Genomic DNA, 24,076 nt, shown 5'->3' on the forward strand with positions numbered 1-24,076 from the left:
GAGCAATAGTGCCAATATATAGTTTATGTATCAGAGCAATGCTACCAATATATAGTGTATGTATCAGAGCAATACTACCAATGTATAGTGTATGTATCAGAACAATACTACCAATGTATTGTGTATGTATCAGAACAATACTACCAATGTATAGTGTATGTATCAGAACAATACTACCAATGTACTGTGTATGTATCAGAGCAATACTTCCAATATATAGTGTATGTATCAGAGCAGTACTTCCAATATAAAGGGTATGTATCAGAGCAATACTTCCAATATATAGTGTATGTATCAGAGCAGTACTTCCAATATATAGTGTATGTATCAGAGCAGTACTTCTAATATATAGGGTATGTATCAGAGCAATACTTCCAATATATAGTGTATGTATCAGAGCAGTACTTCCAATATATAGGGTATGTATCAGAGCAGTACTTCCAATATATAGTGTATGTATCAGAGCAGTACTTCCAATATATAGTGTATGTATCAAAGCAGTACTTCCAATATTTAGGGTATGTATCAGAGCAGTACTTCCAATATATAGTGTATGTATCAGAGCAGTACTTCCAATATATAGGGTATGTATCAGAGCAGTACTTCCAATATAAAGGGTATGTATCAGAGCAGTACTTCCAATATATAGGGTATGTATCAGAGCAATACTTCCAATATATAGTGTATGTATCAGAGCAGTACTTCCAATATATAGTGTATGGATCAGAGCAGTACTTCCAATATATAGTGTATGGATCAGAGCAGTACTTCCAATATATAGTGTATGGATCAGAGCAGTACTTCCAATATATAGTGTATGGATCAGAGCAGTACTTCCAATATATAGGGTATGTATCAGAGCAATACTTCCAATATATAGTGTATGTATCAGAGCAGTACTTCCAATATATAGTGTATGGATCAGAGCAGTACTTCCAATATATAGTGTATGGATCAGAGCAATACTTCCAATATAAAGTGTATGGATCAGAGCAGTACAACTCAGGCAAATGGACAACACTTTGCAGACGATGCAAATCAAATCTCAGCTGAGAGGCAGCCTCGTTTTGACATAAGAGAATTGTATTTATTGCTCCTAGACAGAGCCTCGCGTGCCAGCGTCCTGTTGAACAATGATTAGTGTTTGGCGACAAGGGCGGATAACTCGTTTATCCTCGGGTGACAATCATCTTCTCGGCGTCATTTTCTACTGTCATTATGTCGCGTCTATTATAGAGCTGTTTAATAATGTTTATAGGATTGGGTTGTTTTGAACGATGTATTGTATCGTACTAGCCCTGAAATCATTCCACCTTCAATACATTTGAATATCTACGTATTGTTTTAGCATGGTCAAGGATTATTTCCCTTGAAATTCTATTTTTAGGAAGAAAAAACAATAGCAAGAATGGGTAAATTCAATATTAGTTCAACAGTAAGAAAGGAATATCTTCATCCGTTCTATATTTTGTTCATCGTTCATATATTTATTCTTTGTTAGCGAGATGAGTAGTAGGCCTAAGTTAAATTGTGAAATACTTGGTAAAATGATGTGTGAAATGAAACTGAGTAAAATAGTGAAAGAAAAACAGAGTGAAATATACAATACACAATCTCGTTTGTTATTAATTGGTTGATAGCTATATTTGTTTTATTTTTATATGCTTCAGAAGTTCCTCCATATCTTGTAGATAATCATATCCTTGTACAGCACTCCTGCAAGACGACTGGAGATGGTAGTGGGTTTAGGCTCGAGCCCCGGACCTGCGATACCACCGAACGCCAATTTTAGTGCATACTACACGACCAGGCAGCCAGTGGCGTCACCAGGATCGGTGTCACCCAGTGCGGTTAGCTCAGGGTGTCATACCTCCCTCCCCCCGCCATCAACTTTATTGAAACTTTTCCCAATTCATCGATTGTAGCACAAATGTAAAATGAGTGCCAATTCTGTTTTAAAATCCCATTGTTCCTGGCATGTTTAAAATACTTGTGCATATTTTATTATGTATATTAACATCACCGGAACATGTTTCCTTTGTTAATTTTTTTGACGGAAACGGTATAACATTATACTCTGTTATAACATTACGATGCATTATTCAAACTGTGACTACCACGTAGAGTAGAAAATGTACATTTGTCGCAATCCTATTGGTCTCGGGAAGAGATTAAGGCTCCGCCAGTGACATATTTTTTTGTACCAAAGAAACACACACAAAAATAAAATAGAGCCTAAAAAATATATAGATCTAGATTATCTTATCTTATATAATACAGACGTTACTTCAAAAAAGAAGATGATTGCGTCCTACGCGTCATGCATTCAGTCAGGCATATTAACCAATGACTTAAATTCTGCCAAGTCACTGGTTTTCCTGGCTATATCAGGCAACCCATTCCATGCTCTAATAGCACTAGGGAAGAAGGAGCACAGTAGATATGCCAAGACATGTTTATGTATATGTCTAGAGATTTTTTTTATTAGCTAGTTTTTGCCAGTATTCTTTTTTTTTTCCATTCGGGTGTCACCCCTAATGGGTCTTGCCCGGTGTGGACCGCACCCATATAGTAGCCCCACTGAAGGCAGCTATCCAGCAAACTTTGAATAAGTGTTAAGTATAAAATATAGATCCAATGGTGAATACATTCTATAGTAAGTAAAATTGCAAATGTATTTGTCATTAAAATCATGGCTGAAACATTCAGTAAAACTGTAATTGAAATATTCAGTTTTGTGTTGAAACTTGATATTCTTACAGTTACATTTAGATCAATATTTAAACATGTTTTGGAAAACGTCTCAAGGTAGATAAATCAATCAATATATAAACAAAACTCTGTGTGGACGAACAAAGAAGGAGTTGTCTTTCCCTGTGTTTTGCATTATATGCATACATCAATAGTTGATGAACGTATCAGGGTTTTAAGTAAAAAGGAGAGAGATTATCTTTGTTTGCAATGCTCGTAAATCAATGACATGTAATAGTGTGTCGTGGCTTCTGAGGGTGTAGAGTGTAGACCTACTATTGAATTACTTTCTTGCAGTATGCGTGCGTCCAAGAGGGAAAACAAGAAAACATTAGGAAACTGGAACAGACACAAAATAGAGCAGTGAGATTCATAACAAACGAATATTCACATTTGACTAGAGTAACGCCTTTAGTAAAATCACTAAATTTAGAAAGCCTTCAGGAGAGAAGACTCAAAAGTAAAGTAGCAAGTATACATAAAACACTGAACCATAATCTTCAAATAACAAAATTTAATAAAATACTCAGAAAGACACAAAGATAAAGGCATAATACTCGTCCCATACGCTAGGACAAATTTGTACAAATGCTCCTTCTACCCTAGTGCTATTAGAGCATGGAATGGACTGCCTGAGCTAGCCAGGAAAACCAGTGACTTGGCAGAGTTAAGGTCATTGGTTAATATGCATGACTAAATGCATGACACGTAGGACGTTATTATCACTTTGATTGATTGTGTGCTGGACGATGGTACCCATGTTTTGATAACAAGGACGCGGAAACTGGTATGTGCGCGGTGAGTTCTGTCGTGGTGGCAGCTCTACAAGGGAGTGGATGTTTAGAACACGTCTGCTTGTCACCAGACTAAAGTTGTGTGACCCAGACTGTCAAGTCTTTCCAGGCCCCAGGCTTCTACCACCCTGCTAAATCTCTCTTTCCCTCGCTCGCTCTCTCTCTCTCTCTTCCACTCTCTCTCTCTCTCTCTCTCTCTCTCTATCTATCTATCTATCTATTTATCTATCTATCTATTTTGGGTACTCTTTATACCCCAATCGTTTGCATCGGTTGACAACTAATTAAATAATAACAGCAACCTGTTTTCAATCCGAAATATAAGAAAATTTTTCTGAAATTAAAAGCACTACTTCGTAGTCTATATAAATGATAATAAAAGATAGCTCGAACCGAGAAACATTGCATAAGTTTGTTTGTAAATCTTGTTTACTTTCAAAAAGTCAATTTTCGTACGCAGCTTGAATCATTAATTTTTAAACATCTGTATCTTACAACAATGGGTTCAAGATTGGGCTGATATAATACATAGGAGTTTTGATTAACTTAATTTAAATAAATAAAATAATGTATTTGTTGATTTGTTTTGCCCAAACCCACAGAATTCAGTACCGTATTGCTAGTATCATTTTTAAAAAATTATTGATCATAGCCGAATACTTATGACTTTAAAAAATAACTGAGGACAATAGTTGGGTTATCAGGTGGTGTGTGCGATCAAGGTCTCAAGAGAAGTGTAAACAGGAAGTTTATTTGTATATAGGCTTCTAGGAGATTTCCTATTTTACACACAATAGTAAACTAATATAAAGAGGAGACGATCTTGTTTCAGGATCTACAAATCAGTTTATTCAGTTAATAAGTTAGAAGCTTCACATTTAGTCAACTTTTGTAAAAAAATCAATTGAATTTGGAATATAATGCGTATTATTCATTGATATATAGTGTGTGTTCAATCAACTTCCATCTTGTCATGATTTCTACATGAGAATTAGAAGTGTTTTACTTGGTATAGAGAAATAGTGTTATTTTTTTACCTAAAGAAAATTCCCTTCCTGACATTGGACTATTCACTATTGGGTCATCGCATATAATCTATTCATACGCTTAGACGTTTTCACCTATCAATTCTGTTGTAACAATGGTATAGATTAGAGGAAAGATTGTTAGTAGACGGAGTTAACAACACTTTGACTATGTATCAATATGAAAAACATAGAAACGAACTTTATTAAAACGAATGTTTGTACTATTTCTTAAGGGTGTCATACAGTTCATCAGACTCGATGATACGACACAGATGAAGTTGCGTGTCAATGTGTTGACTCCGACTTCAGTCTGCTTTTCTTTTTGGGTGTGTGTTGTGTATTTATGTTTCTTGTTGTGTGTTGTGAACTGATCTGTTCTAGTGTGTCAAAATGTCATGGTGTCCAGGTCAGCTTGTGTGTGTGTGTGTACTGTGTTATTGTGAACTGTTTTGTCATTCTTGTTCAATAAAGCCTAGCTTCAAGACATGTCTTCCTGTAGTGTTTTATTAGGTCACTACAATTTATTGAACAAGAATCTTGTGGATTAATTGTGCTTCTAACCTTAAGTATGGATCGTTTTCTAAGACCTGAAAGATTGGTGGTGGATCCTAATGATCCGGACGCTCAAAGGATCTGGAAGCACTGGCTTCACACATTTGAAAAATTCGCATTAAAACTAGCTGTATCAGAAGGTGAGAAGTTCGATCTACTATGTAACTTTATCTCACACGCAGTGTACGAATTGATATCTGACTGTACTGACTTTGAATCTGCTGTCAACACACTAAACGGACTCTATGTGAAACAAACCAATGAGGTTTATGCTCGCTATCTCCTATCCAATTGTAAACAGGAAACAGGACAGAGTGTTGACAGGTATATTCAAAAATTTAGATTGCTAGCTAAAGACTGCCATTTCAGAGCAGTCACTGCCCTCGAAAACCAGAACGAGGCCATCAGAGACGCATTCATTAGTGGCATGTCATCACCAGAGATTAGGCAAAGACTTTTAGAGTACTCATCTCTGGATCTCGCAAAGTCATTGGAGGTTGCTAGATCTCTTGAGATGGCACAGAAACATTCTGTGACATATAACTCGCAACAAGCCACTACTTTTCAAACACCACAAGCACAACAATCCACTACGTCGGAATTGCCACTTTGCTCTGCTGTAGAAGACACGATTGATTCGACAACCAGTACCATAGCTGCAGCTCAAGGCAAGTGCTACTTTTGTGGAGGTGCTATCCACTCTCGTAGCAAATGCCCCGCTAAAGATGCAACCTGCAATAAATGCGGTAAAAAGGGACACTACAAAAAGGTATGCAAATCAAAACTTTCTACAGTTTACAGACATAACTCTGATTCAGCGGCGTATACAATAACAGCCGCCTCTTCGTTTTCTCTATCTCGTGCTGTAATGAAGATACACGTTAACAACATTACCCTTGACGCCCTCATCGATACAGGTAGTTCGGACAGTTACATATCTGCATCGGCTGTCAGAAAGTATAGATTCAAAACTTTTCACTCATCAAAACATATATCTATGGCCAACACGAACCTAACTGGTTATACTCGAGGCCATGTTAATGCTGACATTAAAAGTAAAGGCTCCACTTATAAAGACTTCAAGCTACACATACTTGACAACCTCTGTGAGGATGTTATTTTGGGCCATGACTTCCTTGAACAACATGAGAGTGTACAAATCACTTTTCAGGGGCCTAAACCAACAATGGTGTTAAATGGAATGAAAGCTGCTAATGTTGAACCCGCTCCTCTTTTCCAAAATATGCTTAAAGAGTGTCGACCTATCGCCACAAAATCCAGACGATATTCTGCAAACGACACTCTATTCATCAATTCAGAAGTTGAGAGACTCCTAAAAGATGGCATCATTGAGCCCTCGTCATCTCCATGGCGGGCTCAAGTCTTAATAACTACTAACGAACGACACAAACGAAGAATGGTAGTGGACTACAGCCAAACTGTTAATCGGTTCACACTTCGGGATGCTTATCCCTTACCTCGCATTGATGATATGGTCTCTCAAATAGCTAAATATGAAATATTTAGCACCCTTGATCTGCGCAACGCATACCATCAGATCCCCCTAAGGAAGACTGATCGCCCCTATACTGCCTTTGAAGCTGGAGGGAAATTATACCAGTTCTGTAGGATACCCTTTGGAGTAACTAACGGGGTAGCCTGTTTTCAACGGACAATCGACAAGATCATAGAACAAGAGTCACTGGAGGGCACATATGCTTATATTGATAACATCACCATTTGCGGTAAGGACAGAGAAGAGCATGATAAAAATCTGCATAAATTTCTTGGAGCTATAAAAAAATATGGACTAACTCTTAATGAGGAAAAGTGTGCATACGCATCCTCAAGAATAAGATTACTAGGTTATGAAGTCTCCCATAATGAGATGAAGCCAGACCCCGACAGACTACTGCCCTTGCATCAACTTCTTCCACCCGAGAACCTAAATGCACAAAGGCGAGCTGTTGGTCTATTCTCCTACTATGCCAACTGGATAGGACATTTCTCAGATAAGATCCATCCCTTGGTACACAACAGAACCTTCCCACTCCCTGAGAGAGTCAAAGATTCATTTCAAGCGTTAAAAAAAGAACTAGAAATGGCTGTTGTCACAAACGTAGACCACAAAACGCCGCTGGAGGTTGAAACAGATGCATCGGATATCGCTATATCTGCTACATTATCCCAGAACAAAAGACCAGTTGCCTTCTTCTCCAGAACACTATCTCTTAGCGAGAGACGTCAATCCTCTGTAGAGAAAGAAGCAATGGCTATCGTGGAATCAATCAAGAAATGGAGACATTTTTTATTAGGGTCGCATTTCAAGCTCACCACGGATCAAAGGTCCGTATCATTCATGCTGAACCCTCGTCATCACGGTAAAATAAAAAACGACAAAATTCAGAGGTGGAGAATAGAACTATCAATGTACAGTTTTGATGTGTGTTATCGGCCGGGGGCTGACAACATGGCCGCCGATGCTCTTTCTCGTGGATTCTGTGCAAGTACAACCACCCCTAGGTCTTTGAAAGAACTTCACAACACTCTTTGTCATCCAGGCATAGTGCGAATGCTCCATTTCGTCCGGTCAAAGAACCTTCCGTATGCAGTTGAAGAAATAAGAACTGTAGTAAACAATTGCCCCATCTGTGCAGAGATAAAACCTCGTTTTTATCAACCATCTGCCGGCAACTTAGTAAAAGCCACATCACCATTTGAGAGACTTAGTGTTGACTTTAAGGGACCACTCCCTTCTACCACTAAAAATAAATATTTATTGACAATTATTGATGAGTACTCAAGGTTTCCTTTTGCATATGCATGTCCTGACATGTCTACTCAAACAGTAATTAGATGCTTCACAAACCTATTCTGCATTTTCGGCACGCCCTCGTATTTACATTCCGACCGGGGATCAGCCTTCATGTCTGAAGAGCTACGATCTTTCCTCAGAAGTAAAGGCATAGTAACAAGCAGAACCACAGCATACAATGCCAAAGGAAACGGGCAAGTTGAAAAACTGAACTCGACTCTCTGGAAGTCAATTCTTCTTGTCGTCAGGTCAAGAGGACTACCTAATACACAATGGGAGCTAGCCCTAAACGACGCTCTCCATTCAATTAGATCTCTACTATGCACTGCTACAAACATGACGCCTCATGAAAGACTATTTTCCTATAAAAGAAGGTCCGCCTGTGGTGTCTCTCTGCCGACCTGGCTATCTGTTCCAGGGCCAGTCCTAATGAGAAGACATGCAAGGCAAAGCAAATATGATCCACTGGTAGATGAAGTGGAGCTTATTGAAGCTAATCAGAACTATGCCCACATACGTCTTCCAAATGGACGGGAAGAAACTGTCTCACTACACCATTTGGCTCCGAGAGGCGACTCATCTTCAGAGACCGTAGTACATGATTTCGCTCCAAGAGACTTTGAAACATCTTCTGAGGTCTTTCAACATCAACTGGCTCCTGGTAACACTGAGACTTCTCCGGGTGTCTCCCAACACTCAGTGGCTTCTAGGGGTGACATAGAGACATCTGTAGAGAACATGGTTCCACATGCTTTAAGAGCAGAAGAAAACATTATTGAAAATGGACAAAATTCACCTGCCAGAGATACGCCCTTACAGCACTCGTATAATCTCAGAAGTAGAGCGAAAAGAAACTAAACAGGGGGTGAATGTTGTGTATTTATGTTTCTTGTTGTGTGTTGTGAACTGATCTGTTCTAGTGTGTCAAAATGTCATGGTGTCCAGGTCAGCTTGTGTGTGTGTGTGTGTACTGTGTTATTGTGAACTGTTTTGTCATTCTTGTTCAATAAAGCCTAGCTTCAAGACATGTCTTCCTGTAGTGTTTTATTAGGTCACTACAGTGTGCTCCCATGGCCTTTGATCATCCAAGAACATCGGCAAGGCAGCAGGTGTTTAGTTTCGGAGTTTTCTCTCCTAGATGAACTGCTATCCCTAACGAGCTTCATCTACCTGGGTTTAGAGTTAGAGCGCCCTATACTCGCTTTTTGTAATCATTTCCCTGGAATTCTGGGATGTTTTTAGTAAATATTCTAACCACTGGAATACCCCATCTCATCCTGTATGACTGCGGCTGGTATTCACAGCTAAACCTTATATCTAAGGGTCCTTCCCCTTTTCGCCACACGAGGACGCGCTTGCTAGAAAGTGGTAGCGCCCCCAAGACTCGATAACAAAATTTCAAAGGAAGCTAGGACACCGGTGTATGCTATATTATCAATTCGTTGTCTAGTTTACTATGTGGACTATCTTTTTTGGGTGACAGTCTCGTTGTGAAATAGTGTGCACTGTAAAACTTCTGTTCTTACATGCAGTCTCTTTTTAAGAGCACAATTAAAATTTCATATTGAGTTCGCAGCTTCTAGAGATTATGCGGCCCGTGTGCATCTACGTAATACCGTCCATGATCTCGAGTATTCTTCTCGTCTCGTCTTGTTCCTGTAAAACTTCAATCAGGTCTGGGGTTTGTTTGGTTTTTTAAAGGGAGAGATGTGGTAAAAAATACTTGTTGACATAAGAGTGCAGTCGGATCAGGAAATAAGACAAGAGACTTGAAAGTTTCTATAGAGACCTTCTCCTGGCCTGTCCACGTGCTAAGGGAACCAATTTCATCGGGATATAAAAGGGGAGGGGTGGGAAAGATAAGGGGGGGCGTGTTAGGGAGAATGTCGTGGGCGGGCAGACGTGGAAGTAAGACAGACATTACGGAGTGTCAACGAATTTCTGAACCGATGCTTAGTGCTGTATGCTTCTTGGAATTCTCCTGTAAGCAGCTTCTCGCCTACCCCTCCCATACACACCCCCTTCCTCTTTGTCTTTTTATTTCGTAACTCGATTGTATCTTTGTACATTTTTGAATATGGAGCAACATTGTCATATGTTACATTATGAGATGATACATCGTCGATTATGTTACTTTTCAGATCTTTCAGTGACAGATGTTAAATTGTCAGATGTTAGAATTTTCAGGCGTTACCTCAATGTAAAATGTTACATTGCCACATGTTAAATTGTCAGGTGTTATCTCATTGTCAGATGTTACATTATCAGATTTTAAATTGTCAGGTGTAACCTCATTGTCAGATGTTACATTGTCAGATGTTACATTGCATTGTCAGGTGTTAAATTGTCAGGCGTTACCTTATTGTCAGATGTTACATAGTCAAATGTTAAATTGTCAGGTGTTACCTCATGTTTCAGCTATAGATGCTAACTGGAAGCAAGTTGCGGGTTACTGAGGTCACATTGTCTAGCGTTATATCATCATTCGTGACATCGTTATTTGTTACATTGTCTCAAGTTACAGCCCAACATATAACAATTGCACACGTTACATTGTCAAACGTGATCTTGCCAGCCGTTACATAGTCCAATGTTTAAAGGTCAGGTGGTACACCTGTAAGTCGTGTTATTGCCAGACATTGCCTCGTCAAACTTTGCCTTTTAAAATTTGCCTTTTTTAATTTGCCTTGTCAAACTTTGCCTTTTTAAATTTGCTTTGTCAAACTTTGCCTTTTTTAATTTGCCTTTTTAAATTTGCCTTTTTAAATTTGCCTTGTCAAACTTTGCCTTTTTAAATTTGCCTTGTCAAACTTTGCCTTTTTTAATTTGCCTTTTTAAATTTGCCTTTTTAAATTTGCCTTGTCAAACTTTGCCTTTTTAAATTTGCCTTGTCAAACTTTGCCTTTTTAAATTTGCCTTGTCAAACATTGCCTTTTTAAATTTGCCTTGTCAAACGTTGCCTTTTTAAATTTGCCTTGTCAAACGTTGCCTTTTTAAATTTGCCTTGTCAAACTTTGCCTTTTTAAACTTGCCTTGTCAAACTTTGCCTTTTTAAATTTGCCTTTTTAAATTTGCCTTGTCAAACGTTGCCCCTTTCTTTATTTCCCTGAGTTTTTTTTTTCTCTAGGCTTGTGCATCGTCTTGACGTGTCTTTCGATTTCTTGAAGTCTTCAATTGTGACGACAGTCCTTAACACCTATGACGTGGTCATTCGCAATGACGCGCTTGTATTAACTACGCAATGTCGAGATCACCATAGTACAAAAGAACGAATTTATGGAATTCCCATTGGTAAAAAAAAACAACACTAAATTCTTGTTGTCTATGTTATTGTGACTACTTTTTGCTTAAATATTAAAACCGCAAGAGCTCAGAGAGTCAAAAAGTCTGTGTTTCTAGGTTAAAACCTAAAATATCGTTAATCAAATATGATCCTTTCGTTAAGAAAAAAAAAGCTGTGTAAAGCCTGTTATTTCTTCCTAAATAAGTAAATTTATTAAATTTAGAGTTAGGGTTGTGACGTGGGGCGTCATGGCTAAACGAGCCCTTTTTTCAAACTTATCTCCTAACTCTCTGTGGCCACCACTCTTTCGTCTCTCTCACTAGACTAGCATGAAAGACTTAGAGCATCATTTCGTGAGCGGCCAAGACAGTGACATATCTACCTCTTGATTAGGTCGAAGGGAATTAAGTTCAACACGGTAGATATGTTTCAAGAACGTGAGAATGTCGGCTATATTCTTTTGCGTTTAACTTTGAAATGGGGGAGGGGGTGAGAAAAAGAGAGGGTAGAGAGACAGGAAGCAGGCATGATGGGATTGATGGATGGAAAAGAAGAACTGGGGAAGCATAAATTCGTCTTCGTTGTAATAGCAAATTATTTGTTTATTTTCGCTGTAATTTGGCTACAGCGAGATTTTGTTGTCATATTTACTCTACATAATTTGTTGCTACTTTAAATTAGACTTCTCTTTTTTATGAGAATTTGTGCCGGATTTTCATTTCTCTACATTCTTGACTTAGAATGTGATACCTTGTCATAACTGATAATTGTAAAAAAAAACCATTCAAATCCTGCAATCTATAGGGCAATTGATGTAAAGGTCATCTGTTTCTATGGCGGTCGGTTTACGATAGTGTTATGCGGCCAGCACAACGACCTACCACCTTTACTTTCCCAGATTAATGTCAGGTACCCATTAAGTCAGATGGACTCAGAGGCGTCCTGAAAATCCTGAAACTCAAAATCCCAGTTTTCACCGAGATTCGAACCCAAAAACCCTCCGTTCGAAAGTCAAGTGCTGTACTACTCAGCCACCCCTCCCAATATAACAGGTAATGACTGAAATATTAAGTCTGCTAACCAAAACATTGTAGAGTTTCACGTCAGTTTTATATTTATTGAGTTTACATGTAGATCTCTGTCACAATAATGTAGCATTAATAATCATTAATTTATAAACCAATGGACCTCATTCATCAATCGTAAACAAACAACATTTAGTCATGTGATAATATTGATAAAACAACGAAAACAAAAAACTGTCACGTGTATTAAAAATTAGATTGTAATTTGTATAGATAGAGAATCACGAGGCTAAATGTTGTTTGTTTTCGATTGGTGAAAGAGCTCCATTAAAATATGTGGGTTTTTTTTCTTTTTTGACTTACAGATACTTGATTTGAAAAATAAAAAGCAATAAACAATTTAAAAAACCAATTTCTACTTTATGTTCAAATAATATATAGACATTCATATTTTTGTTTCCGGATTGTAGAGTAGTAAAAATTATCTACATTTTAAAAACAAATTCGAATTCTTATATAATACAGACGTTACTTCAAAAAAGAAGATGATTACGTCCTACGCGTCATGCTTTTAGTCATGCATATTAACCAATGACTTAAATTCTGCCAAGTCACTGGTTTTCCTGGCTAGCTCAGGCAACCCATTCCATGCTCTAATAGCACTAGGGAAGAAGGAGCATTTGTACAAATTTGTCCTATCATATGGGACGAGGAATGTGCCTTTATCTTTGTGTCTTTCAGAGTATTTTATTAAATTTTGTTTTTGTATTTGAAGATTATGGTTCAGTGTTTAATGTATAATTGCTACTTTACTTTTGAGTCTTCTGTCCTGAAGGCTTTCTAAATTTAGTGATTTTACTAAAGGTGTTACTCTGGTTAAGTGTGAATATTCGTTTGTTATGAATCTCACTGCTCTATTTTGTGTCTGTTCTAGTTTCTTAATGCTATCTTGAGTTGAGGGGTCCCAAACGGAGGATGCATATTCTATTATTGGTCTATCCAAGGTTAAATAACATTTTAGTTTTATGTTTTATTTGATTTATAGAAATTTCTTTTAATAAATTTTAATGCTTTGTTTGATTTTTTTATAGTTTCATCAATATGTGGATTCCATGACAGTTTTTCATTTATTATAACACCTAGGTATTTTGCGTTTTTAGTCTGTGTTACTGGTTTGCCATGAATAAGATGAGTGGAATTAATTTGTTTTAGTTTTTTTGTTACTCTTAACAACTGACATTTTTCTGGGTGGAAAGACATGCTCCAATTTGATTCCCATTTCTGTAATTCATCTAATTCTCTTTGTAAAATATCTGTGTCTTGTGTTGTTCTATATATTATGCAATCGTCTGCAAATAATCTGACTTTTGTTCCTGAGGTAATGCAATTTGGTAAATCATTTATGTAAATTAAGAATAGAAGTAGACCTAAGACAGTTCCTTGAGGTACACCTGAGTTTACTGTTATCGGTGTATATTTAGAGCTATTTATTATTACGGTTTGTTCTCTCCCTATCAGAAAATCTTTAATCCACTGATGCAATGGACCATTAATGCCGAAATATTTTAATTTTTTAAGCATACTATGGTGGTGAACTTTGTCAAAAGCCTTGGAAAAATCTAGTAAGATAGCATCTATTTATTCACTGTTATCTAAGCCTTTTGAAAAGTCATCAATTAGTCCTATTAGTTGTGTTTCACATGATCTATATTTCCTAAAGCCATGTTGGTATGGGGTGAGAACATTATGTTTGTCTAAGTGGTTTATGATGTTACTACATATTATGTGTTCTAGGATTTTACATGTGATGCTGGTAAGTGATACTGGTCTGTAGTTTCCTGGGTCAGATTTTTCTCCTTTTTTAAATAGGGGGGTGACATTAGCTTCTTTCCGGTCCTTTGGTACTCTGCCCTGGTTAAGCGATGCCTGAAAGAGTATTTTGAACACTGGGGCTAGCTCATTGCTTAGTTCTTTGAGTAATCTAGCTGGAATACCATCAGGTCCAGACGCTTTATTTGGTTTAGTGTTACTTGATAGTTTTTGGATTCCATTTTCTTGTACTTTTTCTTGTAATTTTCTTGAATGCTTTTTCATAGAATACATATTTTTGAGACATTATTAAAAACAATAGTGACTTACATGGGGGTGAGCATGTGTCAAAGGGAGACTACTGATATTCAGTAATACGAAAAAAAATCTAATTGTTATCTCCTAGAGTCCTAGAGGCTTTAGCGGGAAATTTAAAAAAAAAAAATAATAATAAATTTTAATAATTACAGGAGCGATCTCTCTGAAATTATCATAAAATATTTTTGTCTCACAGAATTAGTTTATGAGCGAAATTTCAGCTCAGAGGTAGAATAAAAAGTCAAAATGAATTTTTGTTTTATTATGACAATAGCGTAAATTAAAATATTAGGGGTAGTAGCATTCCATTTAGAAATGTGCTGAGTGTGGTTCGCTACATCTGTTTAAATGTCTGTGTATGTGTGTGCGTGTGTTTGTACTTGTATATCTGTCTGTGTGTGTGTGTCTTCCCTTGCAGGTAATATATCTGACGTGTTGACGTGTTGACTGCTTCAACTACCTGATAGACTGTAATTAGGTTATCATGTTTGTTCTATTTAACGTGAAATGATACACCTTGATACCTTCAAACAGATTAACCAAAAAATGTTTTTAACTTTAATCTAGTTAGCGCAGGGCGGGCATGCCCGATACTTAGCAAAGATTACACAGTCTGGTGGTTAGTTAATAGTTATTATGGAACTTTCATCTAGATTTTGGGATTCAGCCCAGCTACGTTATTCAATCAACGTGAACTCAACCACTTAAGGTGTAAACACCAACTTTAATTTAAAAAAAAAAAGCGCGGTCGCTGAGCGGTTAAGAACTTGGCTTCCGAACCTAGGGTCCTGGGTTCGAATCTCGGTGATGACTGGGATTTTGAATTATGGGTTTTAATTTGTAAGGCGCCGTTGAGTCCACCCATCTCTAATAGGTACCTGACTTGAGTTGGAAAAAGTAAAGGCGGTTTTGTCGTTGTACTGGCCACATAACACCCTGCTCCTTAATCATTGGCCAATGAAACAAATGTTTTTATTTACCCCATAAATCGAAAAGTCAGTTTTTTACTTATAATATTTAATATGTTGTTTTTATCTGAAATAAGATGTGAATATTTGGCATCTCCATAAATACGTACGAAGCGTCACTTAACCAGTCTTCTCCCTTTCTGTTTTAAATGTATGTTATAAAGCTAAGCTTCTGTTTTCAACGACACCAAGTACAACGCTCAACTCTGATTATGAAACACTGAGGGCAGGTCTTTCATTCAACAGAATGGCAATTTTAATTTCTGAAACACATCGCCCTTGGTGTAGCCAGTCTGCCAATATAATGATAATGTTTAGAGATAATGTTTAGAGATAATGTTTAGAGATAATGTTTAGAGATAATGTTTAGAGATAATGTTTAGAGATAATGTTTAGAGATAATGTTTAGAGATAATGTTTAGAGATAATGTTTAGAGATAATGTTTAGAGATAATGTTTAGAGATAATGTTTAGAGATAATGTTTAGAGATAATGTTTAGAGATAATGTATAGAGATAATGTTTAGAGATAATGTATAGAGATAATGTATAGAGATAATGTATAGAGATAATGTATAGAGATAATGTATAGAGATAATGTATAGAGATAATGTATAGAGATAATGTTTAGAGATAATGTATAGAGATAATGTATAGAGATAATGTATAGAGATAATGTTTAGAGATAATGTTTAGAGATAATGTTTAGAGATAATGTTTAGAGATAATGTTTAGAGATAATGTTTAGAGATAATGTTTAGAGATAATGTTTAGAGATAATGTTTAGAGATAATGTTTAGAGATAATGTTTAGAGATAATGTATAGAGATAATGTTTAGAGATAATGTTTAGAGATAATGTTTAGAGATAATGTATAGAGATAATGTTTAGAGATAATGTTTAGAGATAATGTATAGAGATAATGTTTAGAGATAATGTTTAGAGATAATGTTTAGAGATAATGTTTAGAGATAATGTTTAGAGATAATGTTTAGAGATAATGTTTAGAGATAATGTATAGAGATAATGTTTAGAGATAATGTTTAGAGATAATGTATAGAGATAATGTATAGAGATAATGTATAGAGATAATGTATAGAGATAATGTATAGAGATAATGTATAGAGATAATGTATAGAGATAATGTATAGAGATAATGTTTAGAGATAATGTATAGAGATAATGTATAGAGATAATGTATAGAGATAATGTATAGAGATAATGTATAGAGATAATGTTTAGAGATAATGTTTAGAGATAATGTTTAGAGATAATGTTTAGAGATAATGTTTAGAGATAATGTTTAGAGATAATGTATAGAGATAATGTTTAGAGATAATGTTTAGAGATAATGTTTAGAGATAATGTATAGAGATAATGTTTAGAGATAATGTTTAGAGATAATGTTTAGAGATAATGTATAGAGATAATGTATAGAGATAATGTATAGAGATAATGTATAGAGATAATGTATAGAGATAATGTTTAGAGATAATGTTTAGAGATAATGTTTAGAGATAATGTTTAGAGATAATGTTTAGAGATAATGTATAGAGATAATGTTTAGAGATAATGTTTAGAGATAATGTTTAGAGATAATGTATAGAGATAATGTTTAGAGATAATGTTTAGAGATAATGTTTAGAGATAATGTTTAGAGATAATGTTTAGAGATAATGTTTAGAGATAATGTTTAGAGATAATGTTTAGAGATAATGTTTAGAGATAATGTTTAGAGATAATGTTTAGAGATAATGTTTAGAGATAATGTTTAGAGATAATGTATAGAGATAATGTTTAGAGATAATGTATAGAGATAATGTTTAGAGATAATGTTTAGAGATAATGTTTAGAGATAATGTTTAGAGATAATGTTTAGAGATAATGTTTAGAGATAATGTTTAGAGATAATGTTTAGAGATAATGTTTAGAGATAATGTTTAGAGATAATGTATAGAGATAATGTTTAGAGATAATGTATAGAGATAATGTTTAGAGATAATGTTTAGAGATAATGTTTAGAGATAATGTTTAGAGATAATGTTTAGAGATAATGTATAGAGATAATGTATAGAGATAATGTTTAGAGATAATGTTTAGAGATAATGTTTAGAGATAATGTTTAGAGATAATGTTTAGAGATAATGTATAGAGATAATGTATAGAGATAATGTTTAGAGATAATGTATAGAGATAATGTATAGAGATAATGTTTAGAGATAATGTTTAGAGATAATGTATAGAGATAATGTTTAGAGATAATGTTTAGAGATAATGTTTAGAGATAATGTATAGAGATAATGTTTAGAGATAATGTTTAGAGATAATGTATAGAGATAATGTATAGAGATAATGTTTAGAGATAATGTTTAGAGATAATGTTTAGAGATAATGTATAGAGATAATGTATAGAGATAATGTATAGAGATAATGTATAGAGATAATGTTTAGAGATAATGTTTAGAGATAATGTATAGAGATAATGTATAGAGATAATGTTTAGAGATAATGTTTAGAGATAATGTTTAGAGATAATGTTTAGAGATAATGTATAGAGATAATGTTTAGAGATAATGTTTAGAGATAATGTTTAGAGATAATGTTTAGAGATAATGTTTAGAGATAATGTTTAGAGATAATGTTTAGAGATAATGTTTAGAGATAATGTTTAGAGATAATGTTTAGAGATAATGTTTAGAGATAATGTTTAGAGATAATGTATAGAGATAATGTTTAGAGATAATGTATAGAGATAATGTATAGAGATAATGTTTAGAGATAATGTATAGAGATAATGTTTAGAGATAATGTATAGAGATAATGTATAGAGATAATGTTTAGAGATAATGTTTAGAGATAATGTTTAGAGATAATGTATAGAGATAATGTTTAGAGATAATGTTTAGAGATAATGTTTAGAGATAATGTATAGAGATAATGTTTAGAGATAATGTATAGAGATAATGTTTAGAGATAATGTTTAGAGATAATGTATAGAGATAATGTTTAGAGATAATGTTTAGAGATAATGTTTAGAGATAATGTTTAGAGATAATGTATAGAGATAATGTATAGAGATAATGTTTAGAGATAATGTTTAGAGATAATGTTTAGAGATAATGTATAGAGATAATGTTTAGAGATAATGTTTAGAGATAATGTTTAGAGATAATGTATAGAGATAATGTTTAGAGATAATGTATAGAGATAATGTATAGAGATAATGTATAGAGATAATGTTTAGAGATAATGTATAGAGATAATGTTTAGAGATAATGTATAGAGATAATGTATAGAGATAATGTTTAGAGATAATGTTTAGAGATAATGTTTAGAGATAATGTTTAGAGATAATGTATAGAGATAATGTTTAGAGATAATGTTTAGAGATAATGTTTAGAGATAATGTATAGAGATAATGTTTAGAGATAATGTATAGAGATAATGTATAGAGATAATGTATAGAGATAATGTTTAGAGATAATGTATAGAGATAATGTTTAGAGATAATGTATAGAGATAATGTATAGAGATAATGTTTAGAGATAATGTATAGAGATAATGTATAGAGATAATGTTTAGAGATAATGTTTAGAGATAATGTTTAGAGATAATGTTTAGAGATAATGTTTAGAGATAATGTTTAGAGATAATGTATAGAGATAATGTTTAGAGATAATGTTTAGAGATAATGTATAGAGATAATGTTTAGAGATAATGTTTAGAGATAATGTTTAGAGATAATGTTTAGAGATAATGTTTAGAGATAATGTATAGAGATAATGTATAGAGATAATGTATAGAGATAATGTATAGAGATAATGTTTAGAGATAATGTATAGAGATAATGTTTAGAGATAATGTATAGAGATAATGTATAGAGATAATGTATAGAGATAATGTATAGAGATAATGTTTAGAGATAATGTTTAGAGATAATGTTTAGAGATAATGTTTAGAGATAATGTTTAGAGATAATGTATAGAGATAATGTTTAGAGATAATGTTTAGAGATAATGTATACAGATAATGTTTAGAGATAATGTTTAGAGATAATGTTTAGAGATAATGTTTAGAGATAATGTTTAGAGATAATGTATAGAGATAATGTATAGAGATAATGTATAGAGATAATGTTTAGAGATAATGTTTAGAGATAATGTTTAGAGATAATGTTTAGAGATAATGTTTAGAGATAATGTTTAGAGATAATGTTTAGAGATAATGTTTAGAGATAATGTTTAGAGATAATGTATAGAGATAATGTTTAGAGATAATGTTTAGAGATAATGTTTAGAGATAATGTTTAGAGATAATGTTTAGAGATAATGTTTAGAGATAATGTTTAGAGATAATGTTTAGAGATAATGTTTAGAGATAATGTTTAGAGATAATGTTTAGAGATAATGTTTAGAGATAATGTTTAGAGATAATGTTTAGAGATAATGTATAGAGATAATGTATAGAGATAATGTTTAGAGATAATGTATAGAGATAATGTTTAGAGATAATGTTTAGAGATAATGTTTAGAGATAATGTTTAGAGATAATGTTTAGAGATAATGTTTAGAGATAATGTTTAGAGATAATGTTTAGAGATAATGTTTAGAGATAATGTATAGAGATAATGTATAGAGATAATGTTTAGAGATAATGTTTAGAGATAATGTTTAGAGATAATGTTTAGAGATAATGTTTAGAGATAATGTATAGAGATAATGTTTAGAGATAATGTATAGAGATAATGTTTAGAGATAATGTTTAGAGATAATGTTTAGAGATAATGTTTAGAGATAATGTTTAGAGATAATGTATAGAGATAATGTTTAGAGATAATGTATAGAGATAATGTATAGAGATAATGTTTAGAGATAATGTTTAGAGATAATGTATAGAGATAATGTTTAGAGATAATGTTTAGAGATAATATTTAGAGATAATGTATAGAGATAATGTTTAGAGATAATGTTTAGAGATAATTTATAGAGATAATGTATAGAGATAATGTTTAGAGATAATGTTTAGAGATAATGTTTAGAGATAATGTATAGAGATAATGTATAGAGATAATGTTTAGAGATAATGTTTAGAGATAATGTTTAGAGATAATGTATAGAGATAATGTATAGAGATAATGTTTAGAGATAATGTTTAGAGATAATGTTTAGAGATAATGTATAGAGATAATGTTTAGAGATAATGTTTAGAGATAATGTTTAGAGATAATGTTTAGAGATAATGTTTAGAGATAATGTTTAGAGATAATGTTTAGAGATAATGTTTAGAGATAATGTTTAGAGATAATGTTTAGAGATAATGTTTAGAGATAATGTTTAGAGATAATGTATAGAGATAATGTTTAGAGATAATGTATAGAGATAATGTATAGAGATAATGTATAGAGATAATGTTTAGAGATAATGTATAGAGATAATGTTTAGAGATAATGTATAGAGATAATGTATAGAGATAATGTTTAGAGATAATGTTTAGAGATAATGTTTAGAGATAATGTTTAGAGATAATGTATAGAGATAATGTTTAGAGATAATGTTTAGAGATAATGTTTAGAGATAATGTATAGAGATAATGTTTAGAGATAATGTATAGAGATAATGTATAGAGATAATGTATAGAGATAATGTATAGAGATAATGTTTAGAGATAATGTATAGAGATAATGTTTAGAGATAATGTATAGAGATAATGTTTAGAGATAATGTTTAGAGATAATGTTTAGAGATAATGTTTAGAGATAATGTTTAGAGATAATGTATAGAGATAATGTTTAGAGATAATGTATAGAGATAATGTTTAGAGATAATGTTTAGAGATAATGTTTAGAGATAATGTTTAGAGATAATGTATAGAGATAATGTTTAGAGATAATGTTTAGAGATAATGTATAGAGATAATGTTTAGAGATAATGTATAGAGATAATGTATAGAGATAATGTTTAGAGATAATGTTTAGAGATAATGTTTAGAGATAATGTTTAGAGATAATGTATAGAGATAATGTATAGAGATAATGTTTAGAGATAATGTTTAGAGATAATGTTTAGAGATAATGTTTAGAGATAATGTATAGAGATAATGTTTAGAGATAATGTATAGAGATAATGTTTAGAGATAATGTTTAGAGATAATGTTTAGAGATAATGTTTAGAGATAATGTTTAGAGATAATGTATAGAGATAATGTTTAGAGATAATGTATAGAGATAATGTTTAGAGATAATGTTTAGAGATAATGTTTAGAGATAATGTTTAGAGATAATGTATAGAGATAATGTTTAGAGATAATGTTTAGAGATAATGTATAGAGATAATGTTTAGAGATAATGTTTAGAGATAATGTTTAGAGATAATGTTTAGAGATAATGTATAGAGATAATGTTTAGAGATAATGTTTAGAGATAATGTATAGAGATAATGTTTAGAGATAATGTATAGAGATAATGTATAGAGATAATGTATAGAGATAATGTATAGAGATAATGTATAGAGATAATGTATAGAGATAATGTATAGAGATAATGTATAGAGATAATGTTTAGAGATAATGTTTAGAGATAATGTTTAGAGATAATGTATAGAGATAATGTATAGAGATAATGTATAGAGATAATGTTTAGAGATAATGTATAGAGATAATGTATAGAGATAATGTATAGAGATAATGTATAGAGATAATGTTTAGAGACTTTGAGACCATTAGGCCAGGGAAGCGAAAATGCATTCTGTCGATATCATAGTTTAAATTATCTACAATCCTATCTTTAAAGTTCGCCTGTCCCTTAGTCTTTTGAACTGCTGGGGGCACACAAATAATCTGTTAACCATCTCGCTCCTTTTCTCTCTGTTTTTTAGTTTTGTTATTGTTTGTTTTTTGGCAGGATTAGAGTCTCTTTGATTTACAGGCCTGTCCATTTCGTAATGTTCTCCTCCCATCGCTTCTATTGTCTGCCTGGCATTGTCTGGGAATGTTTCCCTGGAAGGTCTTTGCGAACTCATTGATCTCGTCCTATGGCTGTACAATCTTGTCAACAGCAAATACAAATTGTGTATAAAACTAATTTTTTGTCGTTATGTTTCGGTCTCCTGTTTCTGTTTAGTCAGAAATGAAATTATGACATTATTGCCGGCAGGATTGAAGTGGATGCCAGAGGGTAGGATTCGAAGCCGTGAGTCTCTCGACAACATCCTGAGCGCATATCCCCCCAACCAGTCAGACATCGTCATAATTTGTAGTGCGTAATAGATAGAACTTCTGTAAATATTTTCTCCTGTAATTTTAAATCATAATTAGTTCGTCTGTAGGTGAGTTCCCAGGGTCTATTTTTACAAAGCTTATATTAACTCATCTCACTCATCCCGTCTGTCTGTCTGTCTGTCTGTCGGTCTGGTACGAAGTGTGTACACGTTTTTTCTCCCACTTCCCATTCTCAGATCAAGTTTAAATTTAGCACAATTATTCATAGTCGATACAAAAAAAAACATGAATCAATAAAAAAAAAATAAACCAATTAGTTAATCAGTTAGTAGTAATTAGTTAATTTTGTTAATATAAAAAATGGAGTTAAACCTTGTAGCGTTGAGGTATATAGCAACAATTTTATTTAAGAGTATTTTTTATATTCGTTATATCTTAAAACACAAGAAGTTTAACAGTTCTTGACGTTGGTCTAACCTTTTAAAAAAAATGTTAGCAGATACATGAAGCTATAGTGTCGGTGGGTAACGTCAAGAATTTAAAATATTTACCTCATCTCAGCATTTAGAAAATTCTTTTTATATAATGTAATTAGTTTTTTGTTAAGTAAAACAAAGCCTTCTGTCAAAGTGATTTTAAATTGGCAGCGTTCTGGGAAAATAGCGATACTTTTTTTTTTGTTCTTAGTGTAGGTTAAGGGTGGAAAAAGTACGGAAATTATCATTATGATAGCTTTTATATAGCGCTACTTTCATGCTTATAGGTATCTAGGAGTTGGTTTTCCGTGCTGCCTTTAGGCGCTCAGTAAACACAACTCTGCCCGAATCGGGTGTCGAACCTCGAGACCCCTTCTAGGTAGCCAAGCCAAGCCAAGTTCAAGCGCACTTGGCTTCTCGCCCACGCTTCCCACGACAAAGTGAATAGAATGGATTAATAACATTTTGTTGTGTTTTATTTATGTCGTCAAGGAAGTAGAAATGTTGAAGGAAAGCTGGAACATCGCCGTTTTCATTTTGTAATCACCAGTGCCGGATTTTAGTTTGTGGTCGCCCTGGGCGTGATTTTTTCTGGAGGCCTATCCTTCCTTTTAACTTCAAAGCATTGATTAGTGTACTGTGGTTGAGTGGTAGAGCGCTTCGTTTCCAAACCTCGAGTTCGAAGACTGGGACTTTGAATTTCGCCATTTTTGGACGCCAACTCTAATGGGGAAAGTAAAGGCGGTTGGTCGTTGTGCTCAACACAGGACACCCTCGTTAACTGTCGGCCATAGAAATCTGTCCTATGGATCGCATGTTTCGAAAGGGTAACTTTCTACTCTACCTTTATTGTATGATATATAACCTAGTAATTAATCAAAATAATATTATCAATTGGTATTCCATTGACGTAATTCTAACAAGAAAGACATTAAAAATACTTTTTTAAAAAGACATTAAGACTAAGACTGCTTTATTGATCCATACGGAAATTCGTTGTGATTACAAGGACTCTTTTCTCATATAAAGACAACACAACAGAA

At 33.6% G+C, this 24,076-nt stretch overlaps 2 protein-coding genes across 4 annotated transcripts in view; both read left to right on the plus strand.

Moving 5' to 3' along the window:
• The window catches only part of LOC106070803 (G-protein coupled receptor dmsr-1-like), a 242,553-nt gene that overhangs the window by 204,270 nt on the left and 14,207 nt on the right, over positions 1 to 24,076 (plus strand). The window lies entirely within an intron of this gene.
• On the plus strand, positions 4,904 to 8,999 carry LOC129922459 (uncharacterized). The gene has a single exon (XM_056008594.1). It carries the CDS (start codon positions 5,142 to 5,144, stop codon positions 8,796 to 8,798), a length of 3,657 nt encoding a protein of 1,218 aa, XP_055864569.1. The 5' UTR covers positions 4,904 to 5,141; the 3' UTR covers positions 8,799 to 8,999.

This window comes from Biomphalaria glabrata, chromosome 13, assembly GCF_947242115.1.
Source record: "Biomphalaria glabrata chromosome 13, xgBioGlab47.1, whole genome shotgun sequence".
In the NCBI taxonomy this organism is placed as follows: domain Eukaryota; kingdom Metazoa; phylum Mollusca; class Gastropoda; family Planorbidae; genus Biomphalaria; species Biomphalaria glabrata.